The 24,438-nt window shown below is 42.3% G+C and overlaps 3 protein-coding genes across 4 annotated transcripts in view; 1 reads left to right on the forward strand and 2 right to left on the reverse strand.

The window, feature by feature from the left end:
• The window catches only part of rgl3a (ral guanine nucleotide dissociation stimulator-like 3a), a 68,438-nt gene extending 47,112 nt beyond the window's left edge, over positions 1 to 21,326 (forward strand). Inside the window, exon 18 of the mRNA XM_078166362.1 lies at positions 21,220 to 21,326. Coding sequence (XP_078022488.1) covers positions 21,220 to 21,245 — 26 coding nt within the window. The 3' untranslated portion in view covers positions 21,246 to 21,326. The remainder of the gene's footprint in view (positions 1 to 21,219) is intronic.
• Positions 1,384 to 14,529, reverse strand: LOC117255255 (uncharacterized). Its single transcript, XM_033623965.2, has 2 exons — positions 12,007 to 14,529; positions 1,384 to 6,570 (listed from the first exon to the last, which is right to left on the reverse strand). The coding sequence occupies exon 2, from the start codon at positions 6,016 to 6,018 to the stop codon at positions 4,186 to 4,188; it is 1,833 nt and encodes a 610-aa protein (XP_033479856.1). The 5' UTR covers positions 6,019 to 6,570; positions 12,007 to 14,529; the 3' UTR covers positions 1,384 to 4,185.
• LOC117255256 (uncharacterized) lies at positions 18,852 to 23,264 on the reverse strand. 2 transcript variants are annotated; one of them, XM_033623966.2, is made up of 2 exons: positions 23,128 to 23,264; positions 18,852 to 22,427 (listed from the first exon to the last, which is right to left on the reverse strand). In XM_033623966.2, exon 2 carries the CDS (start codon positions 22,337 to 22,339, stop codon positions 21,098 to 21,100), a length of 1,242 nt encoding a protein of 413 aa, XP_033479857.1. In that variant the 5' UTR covers positions 22,340 to 22,427; positions 23,128 to 23,264; the 3' UTR covers positions 18,852 to 21,097. The 2 variants fall into 2 exon arrangements, with proteins under 2 accessions (XP_033479857.1, XP_078022491.1); XM_078166365.1 differs by having other exon boundaries at positions 23,132 to 23,218.
• Positions 23,265 to 24,438: the final 1,174 nt, after the last annotated feature.

A 24,438-nucleotide genomic window follows, 5' to 3' on the forward strand; every position in this document is an offset into this window, starting at 1 on the left:
GTTGCTTTGCCTGTTTTTGTAGTTAATTTGTTTCTCTTTATAGAGTGTTTGCATCTCTGTGTGGTCTTTTGGTGTCTCTGTGGTAATTTTGAGTCTCTTGCTGGTCTGTGATTTAAATGACGTTTTGCAAATGAAGGCTGAGGATGGCCCTGACACTTTGGATTGCTGGGCATGTTCCCGGGAGCCCGTTCAGTAATCCATGCATGGGTTAAAAGAAATGCAAACAAGCCAGAGCATTTTCCCATATAACAGTGATAACATATGCTCTCAGACCTTTCTTGGGCACTGACACAGTGCTGTGGATATTGGTCTGACTACACAAGACAGGTGAAGTCACACAAAACAAAAACAAGAAGTCTGGAACCTTATGTGAGGCATAAGTTAAACAAAAGACAAAGATCCCTATGTGCACAGTTGCACTCAGGAACGTTACATTAGCCTTAGAGACTGGGAGGTTTTGTGCCACTCCAGAGGATGACAGACTGTTTGTTGTTTAACAAAGGTGAAATTGAGAATGAGGTTCATTTTAGGTTTTACTGTCCTGTATACAAAGACATGAGGGATGTACTTTTCAGTAAAGTGATCTCTATTTATGTTGATTTCTTTTTGTTGGATGAACATGAAAGTTTTAAGTTATGTTTTTAGAAGGTGAACCTTTTTGTTTAGGCAGAATTTCTTTGCTGGGCCTCAGATAGACGGCAAAGTATTTTGTTTGAGGCCCCAGCAGTAAGATAACATGCACTTTGGACTGATCACTGCATCGTTACTGTGATGGTGTCTTGTAAACCCATGATGGTTGGGCACATGTTTGTGTGCAAGACACAAAATAAAAATCAAATCAACTACTTCTGAAGTAAATTTATGCGACGTTTTCTTCTGCACCCCTGTATAAATGTCAGACTATTTCTGTCATACTTTATTCATTCAGTCCCTTTCTATTTGAGCTGACTGCTCGACCTTGAGAGTTTCCATGAATCTATGTTTTAATCCACTGAATAAACCCTTGTGAGCTTGTTTGTAAAATCTGAAGTGTGCCCTGTGGTTTTTACTGCAGTCATGTGTATTTTGTGTCTGTCAGCATGAATATATTACATGAATATTCAGACTGAGGTTAAGTTCAGCCAACAGGTTCCCTCCTGTACCACACAGTCTGTGTTGTTCCGATTTGTTTTATTCCAGTGAGTCTCTGCCGGTGGGCGGCATGAAGTGATGACGCGGTGAACCAGTGAAGTTTCTCAGGCTGTGTCGGCTCACACTGAGCTGTGCTGGCAGACTGGGATGTTGCTGTCTGTGAGCTGTGAATTGGCTAATTGGTTTTCTGCTTGGGTCAGTTTCACCACATATTTCATAAGAGCAACTCAAAAAGTTCAAAAGACACGAATGTAAATTTAACAACCTTTTATTTTTTTTAACCATTTTGAATCTTTCACAATCAAAAATGAGTGTTTTTGTAACCATTTTGCATATCCACATGAAGTATAGCAATACATAATCACTTCTGGACAAGCCTTATTCAATTTTTTTCTTTTTTTTTTTTCCATTTTTGGAAAGCCTTTCGGCAAACAACAAAGGTTATACGGTAACACAGAGTACAAATGGTAACTGGGGCAAAGGGCAGCATGGGTAAATACACAGCACAACCAGGAAGAGCAAAGAGCAAAATGACACAACAGGATGACACATAATAATATCCAAAATAATAACTGAATATAATAGAAAATAACAATATTAATAAAATAATAATAATAAAATAATGACAGCAGTATACAAGAGATAGAGAGACAACTTTACATTTATACATAGTGGCCAGAGGCAGGCACCAGGAAGTGAAACAGTTAAAACTTGTACAGACTGTATGATCTACTGCGGCTACCGTAGCTAAAACAACTCAGTGCGGAGGTGAGTGGGATCGTTAAGACATTGGCTAAAGTGGGGACGAGGGACAACACAATAAAGAGGCACCTTATGAAGAGAGAGAGCAGCTTTGCTGGTTTGCGACTGGAGAGCCATTTCATTTATTAGACAGACAGTATTTGTCTGGAAATGAAGATGTATTGATTTTTCATTGAACGTCTGGCAGGCGAGGCTTGCCTTGTGCTTGTCAGGTTTTGCAAACAGCAATGTGTGACTGCATAGCCTGGACTGATATGCGGATAACTGGCCTTCACTGTTTTGACAGCTTTGAGTTAGGGCTGCACGATTCTTGATAAAATGAGAACTTTAATTTTTTTTTTTGCTAAGAATTGAGAACATGATTCTCTCGTAGAAAGCATTTTTCTTCTGCAACCAAAACAAATTATTGCTATTAGCACAAGTGCATGTTGTCTGTTAAAGTGTCCTACAAAGAAACAAAGCAAGCATATGGACTTACATTTCTTAAAATAACAACAGGGTCAAAACTCTGCATTAAAAAAAGCTTTCTATCTATCCATCTACATTTCCATCAACCCAAAGTAGTACAAATGATTTCTGGGTGTCGGAGGAAATAGAATCAAAGGGCAGCAGCAAAATTGAGGAGATACATTATTTTGTACTAAACATACATTGGATTAGTGTTGTCTTTAAATTACCCACATTCAATACCATTTTTGATTCCAGGGGGAAAATTTGACATTAAGTGCATTAAAATTATCTTTTTAAATAGAACATATCATGACGACAACAACTTTTCTTTTCTTGGCTAGTGGAAAAGAACACCAGAATGACTGCAATGACTGCAGAAAATGAATATTGGAACCGTTCTGAAAATATTCAGAATTGATATGTGTCGATATATCGATATTTCAGTCTCATGTCAGAAAATTTGGAGCGTCAACCACTTCCTTTCTTACGTTCTTTATAGTGTAAGTGTCTTTAATTTTGTTGAATAAATGTCCTCTGCTACTTTAATGTTTATACTGGTGAGAACAAATGCACGTTCTTAAATATTCAGGGGCGCGTCCTTTGCGTTCCCCCCAAATCTGCGCCTGATAGCCAGACTGTGTGAGATGAGTAGAACCAAAGTCATTCTATGTATAATAATATCTCTGGTAGAGTTAATATACATTTACAGTATCGTTAGTGTTTGGTGCACGTTAGAAAGGCTACAGGCTCGGCTTGAGTCCGCCTCCCACGTAACCTTTGCCAAAGAAAAGACACTCTTTTGCGACGACCCAACCTGCCTGACCGCACAGATAGCTCTGTGGCTAATTTAAGGTTCAGGTAGAGTCTGAAAGCCTTGAAGTGCATTTGTGTGTGCCACAGCAGGGACAAATTCTGACTTATTCTAAATATGCAGCTCTCGAAAGCAAATATTGCAGAATTGTTGTCATCAGAGAATTGAGATTGCGCTCTTTTAAAGAATTAATCGTGCAGCCCTACTTTGAGCGTCAAAGAGCTCAGATCACCTGAATGAGGCCCCCGATCTGATCCATAAATCTGAAAAAAGTGTACCTTTCCTTTTTCTCTTTTTTTGTTTTTTTTCTTTTTTACAAGTAGTGGCTCATACTTTTAGTTAAAAGAAAATCTTTGAGGCATTTTCTAGACAAAAAGGGACTGTACAAGGTGTCTCAACAAGAACAAACCCATCACTTTTTAAGTCTATGACTTCTGCAACCCACTGCTTTATTTTTTGTTGTTTTTGCCACATTTTTCTTCTTAAAATATATATTCCATATATGCAAATTTATATGTCACAGTAATATACAATCTAAGTGCTGCTTGTGTGTGCAGATGGTAAGAGGGTGGAGGATCAAATGGTCCAGGTGTTTTCAGAGGGAGGAAGAATGTAACTCTTTGCCAAAAAGGGAGACACTAAAGGAAGGATGTGTATTCTTTGGTCAAAGGAATGTTCCCATAATGCCACAATAAACGCTGGCCAGCCACCAAGGCAGTTTACAATGATGAATAATTGAATAATGTTTCAATTTTCCACAAGGGAAATATCCCAGACTCCAGCTCTGGAGAGTTTCATTCTGTCCCCTCCCTCATTAAGTGATCTATCATTTTAATTGGAGGTGGGAGGTAGGAGAGCGCAAAGGGAAGAGGAACAGGTGACACAGTGAAACTTGGTGAACTAACATCCTAACTACAACTCACAGATCACCGACTTCTTCTGTCAAGTCAGGTGGTGATGTGAGTCATAGTCCTATTTGTCTGTCTGCTGAAGAGGACAAAGAGGTGACAGGAAAATGTTCCTATTAGTCCTTAGTCTCGCCTCTTATTGCGCGCACCCCTGCTGCTGCTGGATCCCTTTTTCCCTCCCTCCTTCTTGGCCTCTGGCCTCTCACTCGGAGGATTGACCTCCTCTGCATACTGAGTCTCATTGTCCACCTCTTTGCTCTCCCCGTTGGCCTGGGTGCTGTTAGGGTTGCTGGGTAGAGCTAAGTATGGGTGCTGAGGCAAAGCTGGGGAGGGCGACATGGAGGTGTTGACTGATCCCTCCATATGCGCTCCTGCTGCCCCATTGGACAGAGCTCTGTACTTGAGGCGGAGCTTGTGGGGCAGGGCGGTGCCTTTGACCTCGGCTTGGCACTCGCCCTGTGAACTTGCAGCTCCTGCTGCTTTCTGGTGGTAGCTGCTGATGTCTGAGGAGGATGAGGAGGGGGACTCGTCGTCTGTGGAGCCCTCCTTGTCAGAGCTACGAGGGTCCCCATCACTTGATGAGGTGTCTTTAGCAGAGGAGTTCTCCTGATAGAAACCGTCGGCCCGGGGGCCTCCCTCGTAGGTGAGCACCGGGGGCTCTTCGTCCAGTGTGTTGAGGTAGCCATTGTGCTGTGGGAAGGAGGACTTGCCCTCCTCAGTGTTGCGGATTAGATCAGGGGCGAAGGGGTTGTGGTGGCTTTCTGCATGCTGAAGACCATTCTCCTGACTCTGGTAGCTGTAGTGCCCATGATGGTTCTCACGCTGTTGTTGGGCGCTAGCATTGTACTTTTGCTGCAGCTCCTCTGTTGACTCAGCATGGCCGTTAGTGTATTCATACTGTGGTGAGTCCATGGTCTTTGTCCTCTCTAGTTTCTCAGCAACCTCTGTGATGGTCACTGAGCAGTCTGAGAACTTGGAAGTCGGGGAGTGCTGCAGCGGTCTGTTCTGCTGGGTCTGCTGGTCTTCCGGCCTCTGGGTCTCCATGGGGTAGCAGCCACTGCTGGAGCGGTACAAGATGACGCTTCTCTGTGCAGAGGTGGCCTGAGGAGCAGGACTGGAGGCCTCCATGTGGCACTGCTGCTGCTGTTGGTGGTGCTGGTAGTCCATGGCATTTTCAGCCAATGGAGCGTTCTGCTGGTGAGGAGAAACCAGAGTAGTGTGGTTGCCATGGTAAGCCCCATTTGGCAAACCATTGGGCATCCCGTTGCTTTCCAGTCTGGCCATCTCCAAACTTGAAGGCTCAGTCTTTATGTTGTAGCCAATGGGTTCTGGGCTGTCTCTGGAGGAGCCATCGGACATGTCAGAGACGGAGCCACGGGGTGAGTACTGGTGGAGCGCGCTGTGGCGATCGCCACGGCTCGACTGTTCAGCTTCAGATGAGTCAGAGTTCAGCATCACCTGGGATGCACTGGAGTAGCCGCTGCTTGAGAGGTAGGCGTTACTATTTTGGGTGCCGTTGGTGCTCCCACTGTTGACACCAGTAGTGCTGTTGGAGATCTGCTGACTCTTCTCCATGTAGGAGGCTGTGCTGATGAGGCCAAAGCGCAACTTGAGCTGAAGAAGCTCCGTTTTCAGACGAACGTTTTCCTCATTAAGCGCCATGACACGGTTCTCAAGCACCATGTCATTGAGGCGACGCTTCTCCCGTGAGCGCTTGGCTGCTTCATTGTTCTTCCTCCGTTTTTCCCAATAGGAAGCATCTTTCTTCTCATCAGAAATGAACTCTCGCTTACGGCGGCAGCTTGCATTAGGCTTGGAACCTTTCGACTGGCGGCTGATCCGCGCTCCAGAGTCAGGATTAGGGGATGGGAGGCTGCCACTGTATGAGGAAAAAGTGTCTACCTCCATGGCATTTTTGTTGCTGGTGGGTGGGAGATGAAGACTCAGACTTTCCATTTTTTCCCAGCTGGGGGCCAGAGTGTAACTCTAGCAAAGGGCAAAGGGGGGGAAGGGAAAAAATGTAAAACTATATGTCTTCTTCTTTGTTACTAAGGAGTTTGACCTAAGTCGCAGGATCGGCAAAAACTTCTTGATGAGGTATTTGTGCTCCTCGAAGGGATAGCCTCATTGATTTCTGTTACTTGTTCTTCAAGATCAAAATGTTCAAGTGTCCAGATTAGCCAAGAAGATTAAAAAGAGATGGCAAGCCACAAAAACCTCAGACATTGAACTAGTGTTCTGAACAAGGAACCTAAAAAAAGACACAAGTTTTTATTTTGGGTAAAGAGTCTTCCAGCTGTCTTGACAAACAGATCAGAGCAGTCTCTGGAGTCTTGTTGGAGGTGATTTCAAGTTTATCGGTGTCTCCCTCAATCTTCAGCAGAGCTGTGATGCCTGTCAGGCTGATGCCCTGCTTCTCTCAGTGTTTTACAGAGGATGTAGGTCAATCCGTGTACTTCGGGGCTCCCTGAGGATCCAGCTTCAGTGCTGCTGTTTGCTGACCACTAACTGGGTTATGGAGACAGAGAGAAGAGGGAGGGAGGGGTAGAGAAGGAGAGCGTTAGATAGCTGTAAAACCACTGCAGTTCATTGGGACATATGTTTACGTTTCAGTCAGGTAAAATTAGGCTTATGAGCTTCAGGGCAAAGCTTTTAATGTGGGTCACCTGAGTGTAACTTCCAAGGCTTGAGATCAATACACAGTGTGCTTATCGCAATTCAACCTGCGCCAAAAATCTATGACATAATCCCCAAAGTTACACAATGTTTGCCTTCCTTGTCTTTGTTTCCTCGACTTCACAGAGACAAGCAGGAGGGGTGCAGAGTCTGAGTAGCAGCAAACACATCAGTATGCAGGGCTGTGGCTGGGATTAAACATACAGTATGTGCTGCTGCTGCTGCTACTGCAGAGCTCTTGTGTAATACAGGGCGCTGTCATAGTCACATAACAGGACTGAGGCAGGCTGACCTGGTGCCAGCCCTGCAGGGACAGACAGATAAACGGCTGAGGGAGGCGGGGGAATGTACGGGGACATTCTGTATCGTCGCACTCCAAGTTATATGACTACAATTATAGTATATGATGCAACAAATTCTGTGCAATTATAATTTCTGCTTTTACATTTTATTTTCTAGAGTGCATCATGAGGCACCAAATATTAAGTCATTGAGGTGTAAGTGGGCACATCTGTGTTGGGCTGTATCTACGGGGGAGGAGGAGATCTGCGACACAGCAGCAGTGTCTCAGTGTCTCTAGTAGCCGTCACACTGTCTGAAATTACACAATACCCCGAGCTCCTTATGCGGTGTCAACATCGGAGCTCAACAGGAAGCCTTGCCCACCCAACATGTCTTGCATTAACAACAATACTGAATGCAGCAGACGGATGTTGTTGCGTTACGTAATGACAAGATCTGCACTTGTTTTTAGGGCCGGATTCCTCTGGTTCTGCCGCTGCACAGCATTACACAGTAGATATGCGATAATTAATAACACATCACTACACTAAGCCCCGGAGTCCATTACAAACACAAAAACATTTTTTATGACACACTCATACACACTCACAGAGGGAATGTACTAATCTAGGTCACTGTGCCTCTGGGTAACAACGACTCCTCTGGTGTCGATTTTGCAACACGGGTATGAAACTCAGCACAAGTATGAACTTTTATCATAGCTTGCTTGCTTTTATTAACCTTTCCCTTTTTCACTATTTTTTCAGGGCACCCAATTTCAAATATTGGAAACTGGAATAAGTGGAGCACAATTATAACTTGCTGAATAATCAGTTTGCTAAAAGAATTTAACTTGAATCCTACCAGTCCAGTTTCTCCGTCTTTCCATGACTGTCGAACAGCCTTTGTGCAGACTTTCATGAATATTTAAACCAAACAAGAAGTACAAGTATGCAAATAACAGTGGTACAGGAGTAATGGTGAGAATTTGTGTTATTCTGTTGAAGCGTAACACCTGCAGAACGTCTGTTGCACCTTTTTCACTCAGTGCCTTAAAAACCACTGAGGCAAAAATCTTGGTATTAATTTTTATTCATCTTTTAAAGTGTGTTGTAACAGACTGGGCTGCAGCTGCTGTCGATTTTGGTTGCTTCATTTTGAGAGTTAAAACTTAGAAACTCTGGCATGCAAGGGTGAAGTCAGGCCATAGGAGGGAATTCTGGAGAGTTGTTGAAGAAACAGCAAGCAGATTTTAATGCCTAGTTGTGCTCCCATGTTTGTCTTACGATCCCTCTGTGTTGTGGTGTATGAGACCAGACATGGTGCGAGCACAGAAAGCAAACCTGATCAAAGAAACTCCACTGACTTTACTCATTAATTTAACTGTGATGTCAAGAGGGCAAAAAAACCCACTTGCATCCCCAAGAGAGTCGAACAAAAGTGCTCCAGCTGAACAAAACTGACCCGCATAGACCCTCTTCAACTGCGCCGTGGTGTATCGTTCCCAAATCGCAAACCACTTAAGTCTCACCTCTGAGTCAACGCAACATAACTATTTAATCTAATGTGCATCTTCTCCAGACTGCTTACAGGATTTCTCTGCTTCCTCCAGAGTCAATGACCCTGTTACATAATCTCACATTCAAAAACCCACTCTGAGACCTTGACACAGCTTGACTACTGCTCCAATTAGTTAACCATTTATTTACCCATGTCTGTTACGTTGTTACTCAAGGGCTGGAAACGCTGCAAGCTATTCTTCAAATTGATTTCCCCCTCCAGTGCCAAAACAAGGATATAACCGTCTCTTGTTTGTCCCCTTCTCTCAAAGAACTGGTAAAGCTATGCTGAACAGAAAAGGATTTGGACACAACCACCAACAGATGTGGAAAAATGTGGGGTCAGCCCCTCCCTCACTCCCCTACCCTGAATAATTTTCATAAAGACTTGCAGGGGAGGGGAGGTGCAAAACAAAGGCGGGAGGGAAGGAAGCATGCATACGTCTGCGCTGTCCCACTGACCTAGAAACGACGCTAAGCAGTAAACACTCCTCCTGTGTTTGACGGTGCGCCATAAAATAGGTCAGTAGGACTGCAAGGGAGGGAGGCCAGGAGAGGGAAAGAGAGTATTAGAGTGCACTCTAAAAATAGAGCGACAGAAAGAGGTGAGGGAGGGAGGAAGCAGAGGAGCGATGGGGTGACAGGGAATTCAGTTGGTGGAAATGAGAGGAATTTTACAGAATCTGCAGCGGGAGGAATAAAAGAGACAAACTTGAATACGTCATCTGCCTAAAAAAAAAAAAAATCTGATTATGAAAGCCCCAGTGATTTTCATGCAACATTAATTCCTGTTCGCTCTAGAAAACCCTATGCAGCACAGAACAATGTGCATCAATGGCAGATGAAAAAAAACCATAGTGAGAGATAGGGAGATGGCATTGACGTCAGAGCACACACCCATCTCTGCAGCCGAAATTCACACATAACAGGCTCTCTCTCAGGACTGCATGGGGAGGGGCTGCTGTTGTTGCTCGTAACGTACGTGCTCTGAATTTCTCTTGTTGCGGAGCAAAGCTTGTGTAACACATGCATATTACATCGCAGCAGAAGCTACAGGTTACTAGCTGTGAATGCCCTGCAATCTCCCCTTTCACTGTCCTCTGTACATGCTGCGCTCAGAATTAAAGCCAAGACGTTAGCCAGAAAATAAAGACATACTGGATATGGTACATTGTGTAATTGGCTCTTTGTGCACAGGCTTCTCCCCCCATTTAAGAAAAAGAAAGAATGATTCACTGCAGTTAGTGGAAGCAGTTTATTTTCAGTGTTTTTTTTGGGGCTGTGGAAAACACAGGTCTGAAGTTCCCAGGCACTTGCCGCCCAGGGAGGAATGCTTCACCTCTGACCTCCTCTGAGGCAAGTGTGAGTAAAACGCATGGCATCCTCTTCCCCTCCTCCATCTTTTGAGTGATCTAACACCACACACATGGAGGGGGCCCCTCAGCTAGGAGCCTCCATTTTGCCACACAGCTCTGTGTCAGGAAACAAAACTAGAAGACGGGAGTCCAGACATTCCAGGTCAGATTGTGAGACCTATTGCTGAGTGCCATTTAAACACTTCCTCTAAATAATACCCAACTAAAGACACTTCTACCTGAAGACAGAACTGTGGAACTCTTTTTTAAAAACTTAAAAATATGCATGGCCTTATTAGGAAATTTACAAACCTGTATATGCTCACACATTTGCACAATATTCTGTTCAGTGTTTTCAGCCTAACTTTATCAACTAGTAGCATGTGACCTATATCTTTTCAGTTAAATCTTTTTTTAAATTAACAAATATAGTGAAAACTGGGACAAGTAGCTGTAATTACCTAAGCCTGTGTCACACTGTGGTCTCATATTCCAACAGACAGAGTAGTCAAAGGAGTCCACAGCTTGCCCTGCATGTGTCTCCTCACCCAGATACAGGTCTGACCTATATTCAGAGAGGCGGCTGGGTTGGAGCAACGCAGACTGCTCTGAAACCAGACCAGCTGGCAACAGGCGGACTAAGAGCTCACCAGAACTCTGCCTGCCTTCGCGAGACAGGGGTTTCCATGCATTGCATCACATCCTGGATGTTCACTTGTTATTGTAATTTCACAACAAACTCACGCAAAGACCTCGCCGGGAGCTTGGGACAGCACTTTTGTACCAAAGAAAAAAAGATTATCTGGCTCAACTTTACTTCTGCTTTTTTATTTTCCATGTTTTCTCTTTCTCTGGGGAAGTTAAAAATAACTCGGCAGCTGTAACATCACCGATGAAAGCATTTCCAAAATATCTATCTGCTTTAGAAATAAAGGATTTGGTGTTAATCTGGGTATGAATGATGGGAAGAAAGAGCAGGGTGTGAATCAATTACAGGCCTCTCTGTCCCCGAGAGAGCTGCTGTTTATTGCTTCTCCCTGCTGTGTGCTGGTTATGTCATACCCTCCAACTCCCTCAAAGCAAAGCTCTGTGCTTTACTTAACACACCTCATGAGCACAAAAAAAATTCACCCAGTGACTCACTTTGAAATCAGACATTTTGTGAGGTCTTTTGAACTTGAACATCTATAAATGTGTTAGTAATGTAACTAGAAACAGAGGCTAATTTATGCACATTTGGAAAAAAGAAGTTTTGTAGACACATGCATGAAAAAAGCATGAAAAATATCCTTTCTGGAAGATTATTGGTGCAATTACATGTTTTTTTTTTTTCCTGCAGTATCTCTTGTATTTTTTAACATTAGATTGAAATCTTTATTTATGCTCCATAAGTTCCACTCTGACATGCGTTTTACCCACATTTACAGGCACAATTACATGAATTAGTATCCTAAAAAAAGAGGAATCAGCATGATTTAATCCAGTCTGCTGTTTGCATCAGCTGCAGCCAAAAAGACGACTTAACATCTAAAGCAACTAAAATGATCTAGTGACCTACATATGAACGACATACACATACAAACAGCCGCATGCCACGTGCAGGAGCTAATATAGTACCCTGTGTGTCTGCATTAACCAGACAACACAGAGCGAGCGCGGCAGTTGCCCCCCATTCCCTGGAAAACACCACCATGAGGGATATAACCTCGCCTTGACATTGAGCACATAACGTGGGATATGGCCAACCACGTTTTTCCAGCCCTGCTTTATATGTAATGTTTTATGTTAATATAACAAAGCCGAAATAAACACAACAAAGCAGGCAACAAAGTAGCATAACAGCCTCGTGAGTGCGGTGTTTTAATGTGACAAAAGCAGCCGTCTCAAAGTCACGGACGCGCGGATGTGCCGGCAGAGCCGAGAGTCGCCATGTGAACAATAACCGGCCATAAGCATCATGTCCTCATCTCCACGCACCGCTCAAACACCCCTATAATAAGCCACACCGCACACATATACATGGATACACATATACAAAGACAAAAGCAGCGTTCATTTCAGTCATAACATACCTTTCCATGTCCTGGAGGAGGAGAAAAAAAGATTCAGGCTTCCCCGACACAAAAGCTGTCTCGCTCCCGTTTCCTCCTTTCCTTGTGCCTTTAGAAGAAACCTCCGACAACAAAAAAGCGAAAAGTTTTCTCCTGCTTCTCGGTGCTCGGCTGAGTTGTGTTTGAGTCAGTGGGTCGGGTGGATGCTGTTTCCGTCTCTTGGCTCGGGCTGGCTGTGTGTTGTGTGCTGCCGGACACTTTGCTCCAGTTTCTCCGGCTCCCTTTCTAGAAATATGTGTTAGTAGGTCAGCGGTTGCGTAACAGCTCTTCGGCTGCCTAGTCACGTTTTTGTCCTCTATCTCTCCGCGCAAGAGCTTCTCTCTCCCTCTCTCTGTTATAAGTCCCTCTCTTTTGCCCCCTCCATCTAGAGTCCTTCTCCACCACGTAACACCATCTCTTCCACGGGAGTGGTTAAGTTTATAACATGGGCATGAATGCGTTTTACACAGACACCATGTTCCACTGAGAGGTCCAATAATAGCATGTAACAGCATGTCCTTCAAATGTGCAGTCACTGTGTTCTCTTATTAACATATATGTATAATATATATCTGCTCCTTATTAATGAAGCAAAGACAAAAAAAATAGTCCTGAATACTTCTACAGGTACAACTTTGGACTTGACCTCACTATCAACAGCTGGAAGATGTTCAAAATACTTTAAAATATCCTTTTGCCTTTTCTGTAATTTTATGATGCCTCTGTTTTGATGTTGCCCACTGTAGAAATAGCACAAAGAGTTGAATCTATTTTTAAAATTACATCAGAATTTATTTTTGCACAAAGGTCATTAAGGTTAGGGGAGACCGGGGTTGGTTGACACACTTTTCACTCTTGTGTGAATTGTTCATCATCAAAACATCTTTCAGTAGTTGTTCCCACATTAAATGAAAGCTTAAGATCTTGGCTTGAAATGTTTACCCCTTTCATTTTTACAACTCATTGCAACAAGAAGTAATCAACCATCAGAGACACTCTGGCGCATTAGCTGTGTCTCAATTCAGTGGCTGCAGCCTTCCATGCATGCATTTGAAGACCAATTGCATCACCAAGGCGGTCCCATTTCGAAGGCTCCTTCAATTGCAGCCTTCTGTCCCAGAATTCAGAGGATGCAACAGATGAATCCTTCATGGCCAAGCCTATCCCAAGATGCATTGTGCGCTGGTGACAATATTAAATTAAATTAACTAACAGTTTTTAACTAGCTACCAGTTAAATGTATTAGCTAAAAGCACACAGCTAAAACAATTTTAATTTAATACGTTTACCTGAAAACGGTCCATCAGCCTGAAATACAGCAAATGGTGTCGTCTCCGGCGGTGAATCATCTCCTCAAGTATTAAATTAAAAATATATATTTATAATAACAATCTCTGGGTCCATGATTTAGGGCTAGCTAGCTTACTCCTAATTTCATCAAGTGCAGCTGGTTGCTAGGTTACAGTAATGCCAATGGGTCGGGGCAGGGACAACTGCTGATGCACCCTGGAAATTCTCCACAGACCAGACTGTGCAATTTTGGAAACCATTAGATTTGGCTGATGATGATTTCCTTCAAAGGTCGTGGCCAATGTCGACTGGATGATCGCATCCTTCAAAGGCTGCAGCCCCTGGATTGTGACACAGCTATTGTGACAACCATCCCCAAATGATCTCTTGACTAGCTACCACATGGTTTTAGCTTGCTAGCTAAAAGCTGACTCAAATTGCAGCTATTACCAGGGCTGCCCCTGACCAAATTGGGGCCCTAAGCAAAATTTTATTTGGAGGCCCCCATCCCAAATGTATCATAGGTACAAAATGACCGTACAACAACTTGCCATTTAACTTGACAACCTTTATTGGCAATAACAAATGAACTGTAGATACAGTAGTTTGGCTGTATGAGTCAAATAAAATAAAAAATTCAACCTGAAATAAATAAATAAATAAATATTAAATAAAAATAACTTCAAACTGAAATAAGTCGACATGTCGACAACTCTTCACCTGCTGCAGCTCTGCAAGTGCCTGCCGGCGCACACCTCTGATTGTTCAGATGTCGAGTGCTGTCAATCATTGCAGCGACACATGGGCGGTCAGGTCTCTTCTCTCCTTCCTCGAGCTGATTCTACGCGCGCTTCACGGTAGCGCATGTGCGCATCCATTGCGCATATGCGCAAATGCGTCCCCTCGCGCAAAGTGTGGCCCTCCATGGAAGATGAGGCCCTACACACAGCGCATGTTCTGCGTTTAGGGAGGGGCGGCCCTGGCTATTACCTTCAACTTTTTAATAAATGTTTAATTTTTAAATGACTAATAACCTACAATCATTTAATACAAAAACAACACCAACCTCCTCACCTCAATGTTTTGCGTGTGTTCCACAAAATGACCTGTGCAAAATTAGCAGGATGTCAGGCTAACTGTTTGATATCAAGTCAATGTCACAGTGCCCTCTAGTGTGGCTGTAATAAGCACTGGGACAACCAACCCCAGTCTCCCCTAACATTTCTAAGATGTAGATTTCACCATGAAACTTCCCCTGTAGATTACTAAGATTAGGGAAATTATTCTTTTGCATTGCAAGTTTTCCGAAAATGTATCTTTAAATACACAAATTATAAATTATATAATTAAATATGCACTTATTTGTGTACATTTCCAGAGCACAAATCTGAACACTGGATAAAGAAGGTTCAAATTTCATGTTTCATTTTGGTGACATGTTAGAGTCAAAGTTTTTTACAGAGGGGATTTTGGATATGTATTTTTTATTGCTTCATAAATCAGAAAACACTGTCAACAGCCATAAAACACCTCTTTCCTCTATGTTTTGTGGAATAAAATGTTATATTCAGGCTATGAATGATAAATGAAAACCCCTTGGTGAGTATAGACAGGAAAAAGTGAAACATTTTATGTATGTGAGTGTGACTGAAATGGTGATTTCTGGCTCAAAGAAGGCTGTAAGAAAAAACTTATTTTGTACTGTTAAATTGAATGTGTTTTTAGACAAAAGATGAGACACTACAGGTAAATAGGGAATTTATTTAACAAATAAATATCACCATGAAACTTTCCCAGCTGATTATTTAGCCTACATTAAGACAATTAAATTTCTACTTTCTTAGATTTTATATTTAAATATGCAAATGATGCATTATCTAATTAAATATGCTCTAATTTGCATACATTGGATAAAGCCAGGTGAAATGTTCCTGTTTCATTTTGTTGACATATCACAGTCAAAGGTTATCACCGAGGGGATTTTGGATATTACTTTTTATCACTCCATAAATCAGAAAACACTGTCAACAGTGATTAAAAAAATCAATTTCTGTCAAGTTTTAGACATAAAATGTTACATAAACCAGGCTATGAATGATAAATGAACAAACCCTTCGGTGAAAACCTTCAGAATACAGACAGGAATAAAACTCGGGAGTTTGGTGTGTAGAAGGGTTGCTGAAGTGGAGATTTCTGTCTGGGAGTATGAGAAAATAACTCACTTGGAGAAAATGACCGTTAAAGATATGTATTGTAAAATTCCACACATTTTTAGACAATAAAGGACACTACAGGTGAATAGGTTCAACATTTTTAACTAATAGATATCACCATGAAACTGTCCTTGTCGTTCTGTCTGCACTTTTTACACTACATGTCACATTCACCCATTCACACACACATTCACACACTGGTGGCAACCATACATGGTGCCACCTGTACCCAGTAACCATTCACACACCAATGTAACAGCCATCGGGAGCAAAGTGGGGTTCAGTATCTTGCCCAAGGATACTTCAGCATGTGGACTAGAGAAACCGGACATCAAATCGAGTGTCTTCTGATTAGTGGACAACCCGCTCTACCTCTGAGCCACAGCCGCCCCCCCATGAGAAGTCTCCTTCTGAAATCTCACAAGAGGTGACAGTGGTAACGTTAGAGTTAGAGAGAGGAGTGCCGGTAATAGTTTGTTGTTTAGGAGTACATAAAGCGTATCTTACTCTTATTCAAAAAGATTTTTAAATGTCATCAGAAGATTTTGACGGAGTGAAAAAATCTGTGAGATTTCCGAATGAGACTTCTTGTTAGCGAGACTTGGACACAAAACAGACCGGAACAAGCAAAAGCTACGGAAAAATATTTAATTTCTCTGAAGGTTCCTTTACATCATGTTGTAAGACACTGGTAATAGCAATCTGATCCTGTCAGAGGCAAAAACAAGCACTTTCAGTGGACGGAAATTAACAGGATGCACCAGCCCAGAGTGGTAACATTGCAGCCTGTTTCACCGCTGCAGGCTGCAGCCCTCTCTCAATACTGAACCAGTTTCAAAAACTGCACAACACTTGTGTATCTGTTACATATCAGTGTAAATGTGTTATTAGGTGATGCTTCTTACTGTTGCTTCATAAGTGGGAAAGTAGGAATATGTGTCAGCCCACTGTCATAGTCTGCAGACGGACAGGATGTAGGTCATGGGAACACTGAGACATGCAGAGTGTGTGACGTAACAGTTATAATACACGTCCTCTTCAACCCATTTACTACACTGTTACATACATTATTATAAAGCATGTTCACTATCAGTTGCATCGTGAGGAAACATTTTAGTTTTGACAGTCGCTGTCCATTTCTGATTGTGTTCATTTTGTGTTACGTAACACTCATATAGTGGAGAAATGCTTCCTGATAGCTTCAGACTGCGAGTGTCAATCTGATCAGATCAGAGCATGTTAGATGAGTTGTGTTTGCAGAGGCAGACAGCAGAGTTTAACCCTTTGTTTATACATTAAGGTATTTAGTGTGTTATTATTCTTAAAACATTGGCCTATTTTTAAATGTGTGTATATATATATATATATGTATATATATATATATATATATGCATATATATATATGTATATATATATATATATATATATACATATATATATATGTATATATATATATATATATATATATATAAATGACAGTAGAAATGATAAATACTGGATCCTATTTCTAATCACAAGAGATTCTGTTTCTTTCTTACACTCAACATCTACATTGTCATTTGAAAAAGACTAATTTGCTGAGATTTTTAACATTTCATTGATTCCCTTGCAACCATCTTAACCTGTATATTCAATTTTGTACATTTCTATCAATTTTTTTTGTTTTTATTTTAATTTTTTAAGTATGACTATTGTTATTCAAGAGGGGAGATATCTTCATAAGCCATTTTCAGCTTACTCTTTAAATTCTTTTTTATACACATGTATGTGCAAATAAACAAAACCAATCTTGCTAGTGTTACAGAATTGTTCAGATTTTTATTTATTTATTCAGAAAAACAGTAAAGATGCACTTCATCACTTCACAGTCCATGGCCGATAAAATTGAGCATAATAGAAAACAACAGACCTCCTTAACAACAATAAACATGAATTATTATACCAGTGTTTTGTTTTTTAGTTTCAGCATTTTTTCATCATTTTGTTTATCTTTACTGGAAATGGACGTGTATTATCTGCTTATGAGCTTTTGTATTATCCCATAAAGCCTGTTGTCCTCACCACCACTATATTTCATGAGCAGTTACGTCAGCCCTGTTTGGTATCAGACACATATCCACTTCCAACCCACTTTCTCACTCACATCCCTTCCCCCTGCTTTGTCTCAAACCACACACGTGCACTCATTCACCGCACACACACACACACACACACACACACACACACACACACACACACACACACACACATTACCACCACCACCACCACCATTAGACCATGTTGGGGAAACGGTGGCCTTGAACTTGTCTAGCTCCACCCCCACCAGTCTTCTCTTACAACCACCAACCAACCCCCAACACACTCCTCCATCTCTTCAGCTGCCTCTGCATGCAGGCATTCCCTTGGCAACTGTGGTGTGGTGGTGCCTGCCTAGCAACCAGAAGGCTCTCACTCCTTCCTATATGGCTCGTGGCATGGGGGTTTGCAGACTGGGCTGGATGAAGATTGATTGCAGACAAAAGATCTCATGTGTAACTCGTGTTGTTGTCGTCAGGGCCGAAGCGTAGAGGCGGAGCCTCTGCAGCTGTGGTAAACCTCGTATGTCAGCGTTATAATCAATTTGTGGGGGTCGTGTAAATGTTATTTTAGAGCTTCAGCTCCTTTCTTGCTTTGTGCTGTTTTAAATAAAGATGGGTCAGTTGAAGGTTGGTGTGTTGTGCTTCAAACACAAAATGACATGCTTGCTTGTTCTGCATTTGCAGCATGTGGTACCACTGCAAGCACAATGGAGGAGATGACCTCTGTAGTAACACCACTGTGAATGAATGAGTGAATGAATGAGCCAATGCTGATAAAGACATGTGGCGCCACCTGGTGTTGATAAATAAATGAGCACTGAAAATGGAACTATTCAAGGATATGTTACTGTAATGCAGAATAATGGCACTCAGTCAAGTTAATCATATTTTCAGAATACAGTTAATAATGCAGAGTATTGAAGCTCTCTGGCTGCCCCAAACCATATCTGCATGCATTTCACAGCAGCTCTTCTGATGCCTATCTGCACATTTGTACTCTTTCCAGGTGATAATGTATTCTGAACCTGTATCCTTCACTTCCATATGGGCCAATCAGTCTCCACCGCAGCTGCTTCAATGCTAAAAATAGCTTTCATACTGCTGACGTGATAGATGACTCATGCAGAGTCTCACTCCTCTCCCTGCATCCGTACACCACTCCCCTCTCCCTGGCACTGTCCAACACCCCAATGCCCCCCCTTTATTTTACCAACCTTAGTTCAGTGAAGGTGGACAGACACCAGGGTGGTTTCAACAGTTCAAAAGCATTTATTAAAGGAAGGGAGGCCGTACATGAAATTCAGATATCAGCTGAAAATGAAATTTGTGACATGTCCACACTCTTGCGCAGTGCACCTCTCCCCACTAGCGCCACACCTACCACTGCTCTCTCTGCCCCAGCTGGGTTAGCTCTTTCTTCAGCCTCTCTTGGCCTGTGATGTAATGCAAAATGCAGTCAAAGAAAAGATTAAAGACTCTCTTGCATGATCCATGCTTGTGGCTGTGTCGTTAAAATTATGTCGGGCCTTTAGAACAGAAACAAAACAGCACTGTTTTCAATTTGAGAAATTGTATCACTTTAACTGTCACACTCGTTTCACGTGATGATTTTGCATCATTAATAGAAATAATAAAGCCATACAATCTCAAAGACAGCGTACAAAGGATGTGAAGTTCACATTGTGCCTTGTTAAATGTTTCGAAATGGGGTGCCATCTTGTGAGGTCCATGCTTACACAACTGTCTTTGGACAAACTAATGGACTACATAGATTCATATGACTTGGCACTCCAGGGGGATTACAGACCCCAACCTCTGCTCACATACATGGATACTGCAAGCTGTCTCGTTTTTGGATTGAATGCACACACTTTGGTAAAAGAAGTAACAAAGCACGTACCTCAAAGATGGCACCCCAGCCTCACACGGCATGATTTCACATTCTTTATACTGTATTCTCTGCTCAAACAGTGAAACTAAATGCATTGAAAAAAAACTGTCAATAAAGATTTACCAGTTGTTTCTATAAAATATTTCAAGTACCATTTACTTCAACTATAGTTCTTAACTAGAGACCATGTTGCGATGGGATCACTCCAGCCGTGATACAGTGATCCTCAACTTAAATGTGAGCCAGGGATATAAAGTGGCGGGGCCAATGGACCCTTACATACTTCCTACCCCCTCTACTTTTAGCCCTCTTGCTCAGACCAAACCCTTCTTCAATCTCTGCCCTTAATTTTGATCTCATCTACACGACTGTAAAGTTTTGTGAATACTGCTACAATAGGTGTCATCAGGACCACAATATGCCATGATGACACACATTCATACACAAGGCCTACAGGAAGTGCGGTAGGCTTTGAACAACAGCAGAATATCATCTGTCATGTGATGCCATGAGGCCGCAAAAGACTTTTACCTACAGACTTTAATTGCAAAAGAGACATTTGTAGATCAGTGGATAAAATTTTTGAGCTTCACAACCCCTGCAAAATGATGTTTCACTATCAGACTTTGGTTTATATGTTCTGATAACATTTAAAAAGCCTAGAAGAGCCACACGGTTGGATCATTTTTAACCCCAATCAAGTTAGCAGAGTGCTAAACCAGAGCTAAGTCTCTAGTGTGCCTGCTCTATGGGCCACATAATTTTATACACGGCAGTTAAACCTTTTTGGCTTCATGTGCCACTGAGCAACCTTTGTAGGCTTGAACGGGGCCCTGTCTCCAAAGCTGTATCCAGTTCTCTTTATACATCCATGACACAAATAGATTAACAAGGTGAAAACAAATACCGGCGGTCTGGTTAGTGCAATGAGATGATGGAAAGATTAACTATAAAGTTGTATGTACCTTGCTGTTATAACATAAATCAGATACAGTAAACAATACAAAGTCACAAAACAATTTCACGGCAAAACAAAGTGTCAAAGTCATTTTTCTTCCTCTTTGGGTCAGCACATAATACTGATACTACAGTATTTGTGCTGAAAAGCCTACACACTGTATGTTGTCACACAGACAGAAATGGCATTTCACATGACTCAAACGAACATGACGAGTATAAAGTGTTACAAACTCTAACTGTGTGCTTTGTGTTGTGTCTGACATGTTCACATCCAGTGTTCGTGACAGACCTGTTCAATCAAGTATTCAAAAATGTACAGCATCTTCCTAATGTCAGGAAATCAACATTGCCAAAGGACATGTGATGACTCACACAGAAATCACAGAAATCACTTTTGCCTAAGCATTAATCTAAAGTATTTCAAAAGTTAAATGTGTTGGTGTATTCTGGTAGTGGTGTGCTGACCATCACAGGACAAACAAGCTCCTAAACTGAGCCTTTCCAGTGAAACAGGGTTGTAAATAAGGTCCAGAGGTAGCTGTCCACACCGAGGCTGTCCTGCAGAGGTCAGCAGTATATGAGATCGATGTAAAGATGTAGTGTGAAATCGGTCTACTAACTTTAGTCCTTGTGCTCAGGCTTTAAGCGATCTTGGAGAGCATCTGCTCAGAGAGGAGCCTCTTGAGCTGAGCCACTTCCTGAGACAAACAGCTGATCTGAGACCTGATACTAACGTCCTCTGTCGCATTCTTGGTATCTCCAGAGTTCTGCAGAGAGGAGGAGTTATAATGTCCAGAGGACGGACCCTGATACTGCTGCTCAAGTCCACCACAGGCCTCCTCACTGGACCATGGAGCCTGACTTTCTGTGTGACTGTCCCATCCTGCCTGCTGGTGGTTCCTCACCTGGATGTTTGGCCACACTGTGGCTACAGGTGGTCCGCCATGTCTAGTATCAGAGGATGGAGACATTTCTCCTCCATCACTGCAACCAGCAGGCCCTTTGAAGCGGAGCTTGTGCGGGAGGCTTTTCAAACAATCTGTTGAATCTCGTCTGTTAGTGTACTGACTTTCATTGACCTCCAGTGAAAGGATGTGGGGTTCATAGCTCCGCTGCTCCTCCACCAGCTCCCTTGGAGAGGGGCCACTTCGCTCACTCAGTGTGTCGTCATAAAACACGGGGCTGTTCACATTTGAGCTACATGAGGTGGAGACACTGGACTCCCCGGGTACACTATGACTTGGCAAAGGCCCAGCTCCTCTCGGTCCATAGATGGCACCCTGCTGTGGAGGGTGAGGGTGGACATTGTGGGTGTTGTGTGGTGTGTTGGCGTATGAGGATCCATCAGTGTTAGGCTGGTAGTGATGTGTTGTAGTGGGTGCTGGGGACGGAAGGAGGATGGAAACATCAGATGGGTCCTTGACCAGGCCGAAGCGAAACTTCAGAGCCAACAGCTCGGCCCTCAGGCGGGCGTTCTCCTCCAGCAGGCCCAGGAGTCGTCTCTCTACCACCATATCATTGGCTCGCCGCTTCTCTCTGGACCGCTTGGCTGCCTCATTGTTTTTTTTCCTCCTGTCCCAATAGCCGTCATCTTTCTTTTCCTCAGGGATGAACTCTCGTCTGCGGCGTATACTGCTGCTGCTGTCTTCATCACAGCTGCTACCAGCCTTTGCTTCAGTGTTGGTAAGGCTTGCTTTGCGTTTGAGGGTGAAAGTGTGACTGAGGAGGGTTTGAGCCAGCTGGCTTGTGGAGGCCAGGATGGAAACAGCCTCATCAGTGAAGGATACAGCCCGTTCCAGAGGCCTGGACCCTGGTCCCTCTGCAGCCAGCAGTGAGGACGCTGACAGGTCCTGGGTGATGCCTTCCACAGTCTGACCCGTCATGTTCCAACACTGGTTTGTCACTGGAGGGAGCTGTGAAGTGTGTGAGCAGGGTGGTGGCTCGGGGTGAAGTGTGCTGTAATGGCACCAGCTAGTGGTGGAAGAACACAAACACATGTGGTGAGGTGACCATTTGTTTACATGGCTGCAAAACAATGAATCTATATTATACTGCTGCCAGTTAAATGCTGTAATGTTTATAACAACAGGAAGAGACTTTAGAGTAATAAAAAACTACCCAACATATTAAACAACCACTTACATTTATAACAGTGGGATAACACTACATTCATACAGAGTCATAATAATAGTCTGGATACAAAAACTCATTTATGTTAGTCATTTTATTTACATTTCAACAGTGACATTTTAATTATCTTAGCAATCAAATCACCATAAACAGCTCATTAAGAGAGAAAAAAGCACACATTTGAAAAATCTAAAATATTTTATTATTCCTTTTATATAAATCTCTCATTTTTAAAGTTTTATTAAAAAGATTATTAATTATTATCATGAATTAAGCCTGGTGCTACCCTGTTACCATATCCAGGTGTTTACATTTATCCCTTCCAACATCTATTTATTAATTTTTAACAGATATGTGCCCTGAATAGCTATTGTTTACATTCAAGTACTCTACATCCCATAGAAAAAAAACCCGTGTTATGTCATCTGATATGAGATGATAAAGTAAACAAATAATTCAGAAACTTGACAGCACATTTCCTGTAATCATGATAAAGTGTTAAATGCGTGATAAATCTAAGGAAACATAAAAGAGATCTTACCTACAAATCAAACAGCTGCTGAAAACTCAGAGAGGAGACATGTTCAGCTTCACAGGTCGTCTGGATGTTTCTGCTCCTCAACAGCTCCGCATCTCTCCTCTCCCCGCTCACCGGTTCAGCCTGGGTCGGATTCTCACCCCGGGTGACCCCACCCCTCCTCCTCCTCCTCCTCCTCCTCCTCCTCCTCCCAACGGGCAACCAGCTGAGTCAAACCAGCAGAGTGAACCGCAACAAAACCAGACAGCAAGAAGTCCTGACTGGTTCTGCAAATAGTATCTAATGACTTTATTAGCCTACAGGTAGGCTACGTCATTAACGAGGCTTAGATCAATAAATAAACTATGTGAACACACACAATTTAGCAAATAACTGGGTAGTGAAGCAAAAACAGTGGCTGGCAGAAAATAATGCTTGTCTGACCTGCCACAGGAGTAGGCTACTTATATCTCAAGAAGGACACGGGATGTGTCAGATAATCAGCCAATAATCGCCTCTGTCATAAAAAGGAATTCTGTACTTGACCTTAGGTGGCCACTGGAATTTCAACTCAGACAACCTGTAGTCAGGTTCACACCAGTGACAACAAAATTCACTGTAAGGTGAACATTAGCCTTTATCTTGCTCCCTCTGTATATGAAGGAAACAGGAAATACAAATATCAACATGGCTATGGATCCTATTTTACATCTGGCACGTGCAACTATTATTGTTATAGGCTAAATCAACTTTATATGAAGCGTGCATGACCAAAGTGTTGCATAAATGGGTGCAGTTCTATTTTTGGCATTTTGTGTAAATCTGAATTAATTCTAAAATGGTAATCATATTTAGCCTAACCATTAAATTAATTTGACCAAATACACCATAAACATTTTAATATTACTAAAAAGCATTTCACTGCTGAAAAGATGTTCTTTTCATAAAACTAGGCTGTCCATTTTATAGAAAAACCCAAATACTTTTGAAATTAATGCAATATAACCGGAGAAAATAGAGAAATAGGGGCTGTAACATTTGATTTCGCTCAAGAGGTAGAGAACCTACAACTACCAGAATGCATTGCGCCGCTGGTTGATGATGCAGTGCGAGCTTAGCCGTTTTTTTCTACAGGAAACAAAATGGCGGCTAATAACCAATGAATTCGACTAAACGGTAAGCTAAAATATGTCTCTGAAAACATTGTAGGCGAGAAGTAGAGAACACAGCAAACACAATTTGGTTTATTTTATCAGCACTGCTCAGTTTTACCATTTGATTTGAGTTTTACAACCTCCATTTACACAGTAACATTAAACAGTGTGGCGCCATCTT

This window comes from Epinephelus lanceolatus, chromosome 3 (genome assembly GCF_041903045.1).
Source record: "Epinephelus lanceolatus isolate andai-2023 chromosome 3, ASM4190304v1, whole genome shotgun sequence".
Taxonomy (NCBI): domain Eukaryota; kingdom Metazoa; phylum Chordata; class Actinopteri; order Perciformes; family Serranidae; genus Epinephelus; species Epinephelus lanceolatus.

Coding starts and splice junctions, on each gene's coding strand:
- LOC117255255 (XM_033623965.2), bottom strand. CDS start 6,018: ATGGAAAGTCTGAGTCTTCATCTCCCACCCACCAGCAACAAAAATGCC.
- LOC117255256 (XM_033623966.2), bottom strand. CDS start 22,339: ATGACGGGTCAGACTGTGGAAGGCATCACCCAGGACCTGTCAGCGTCC.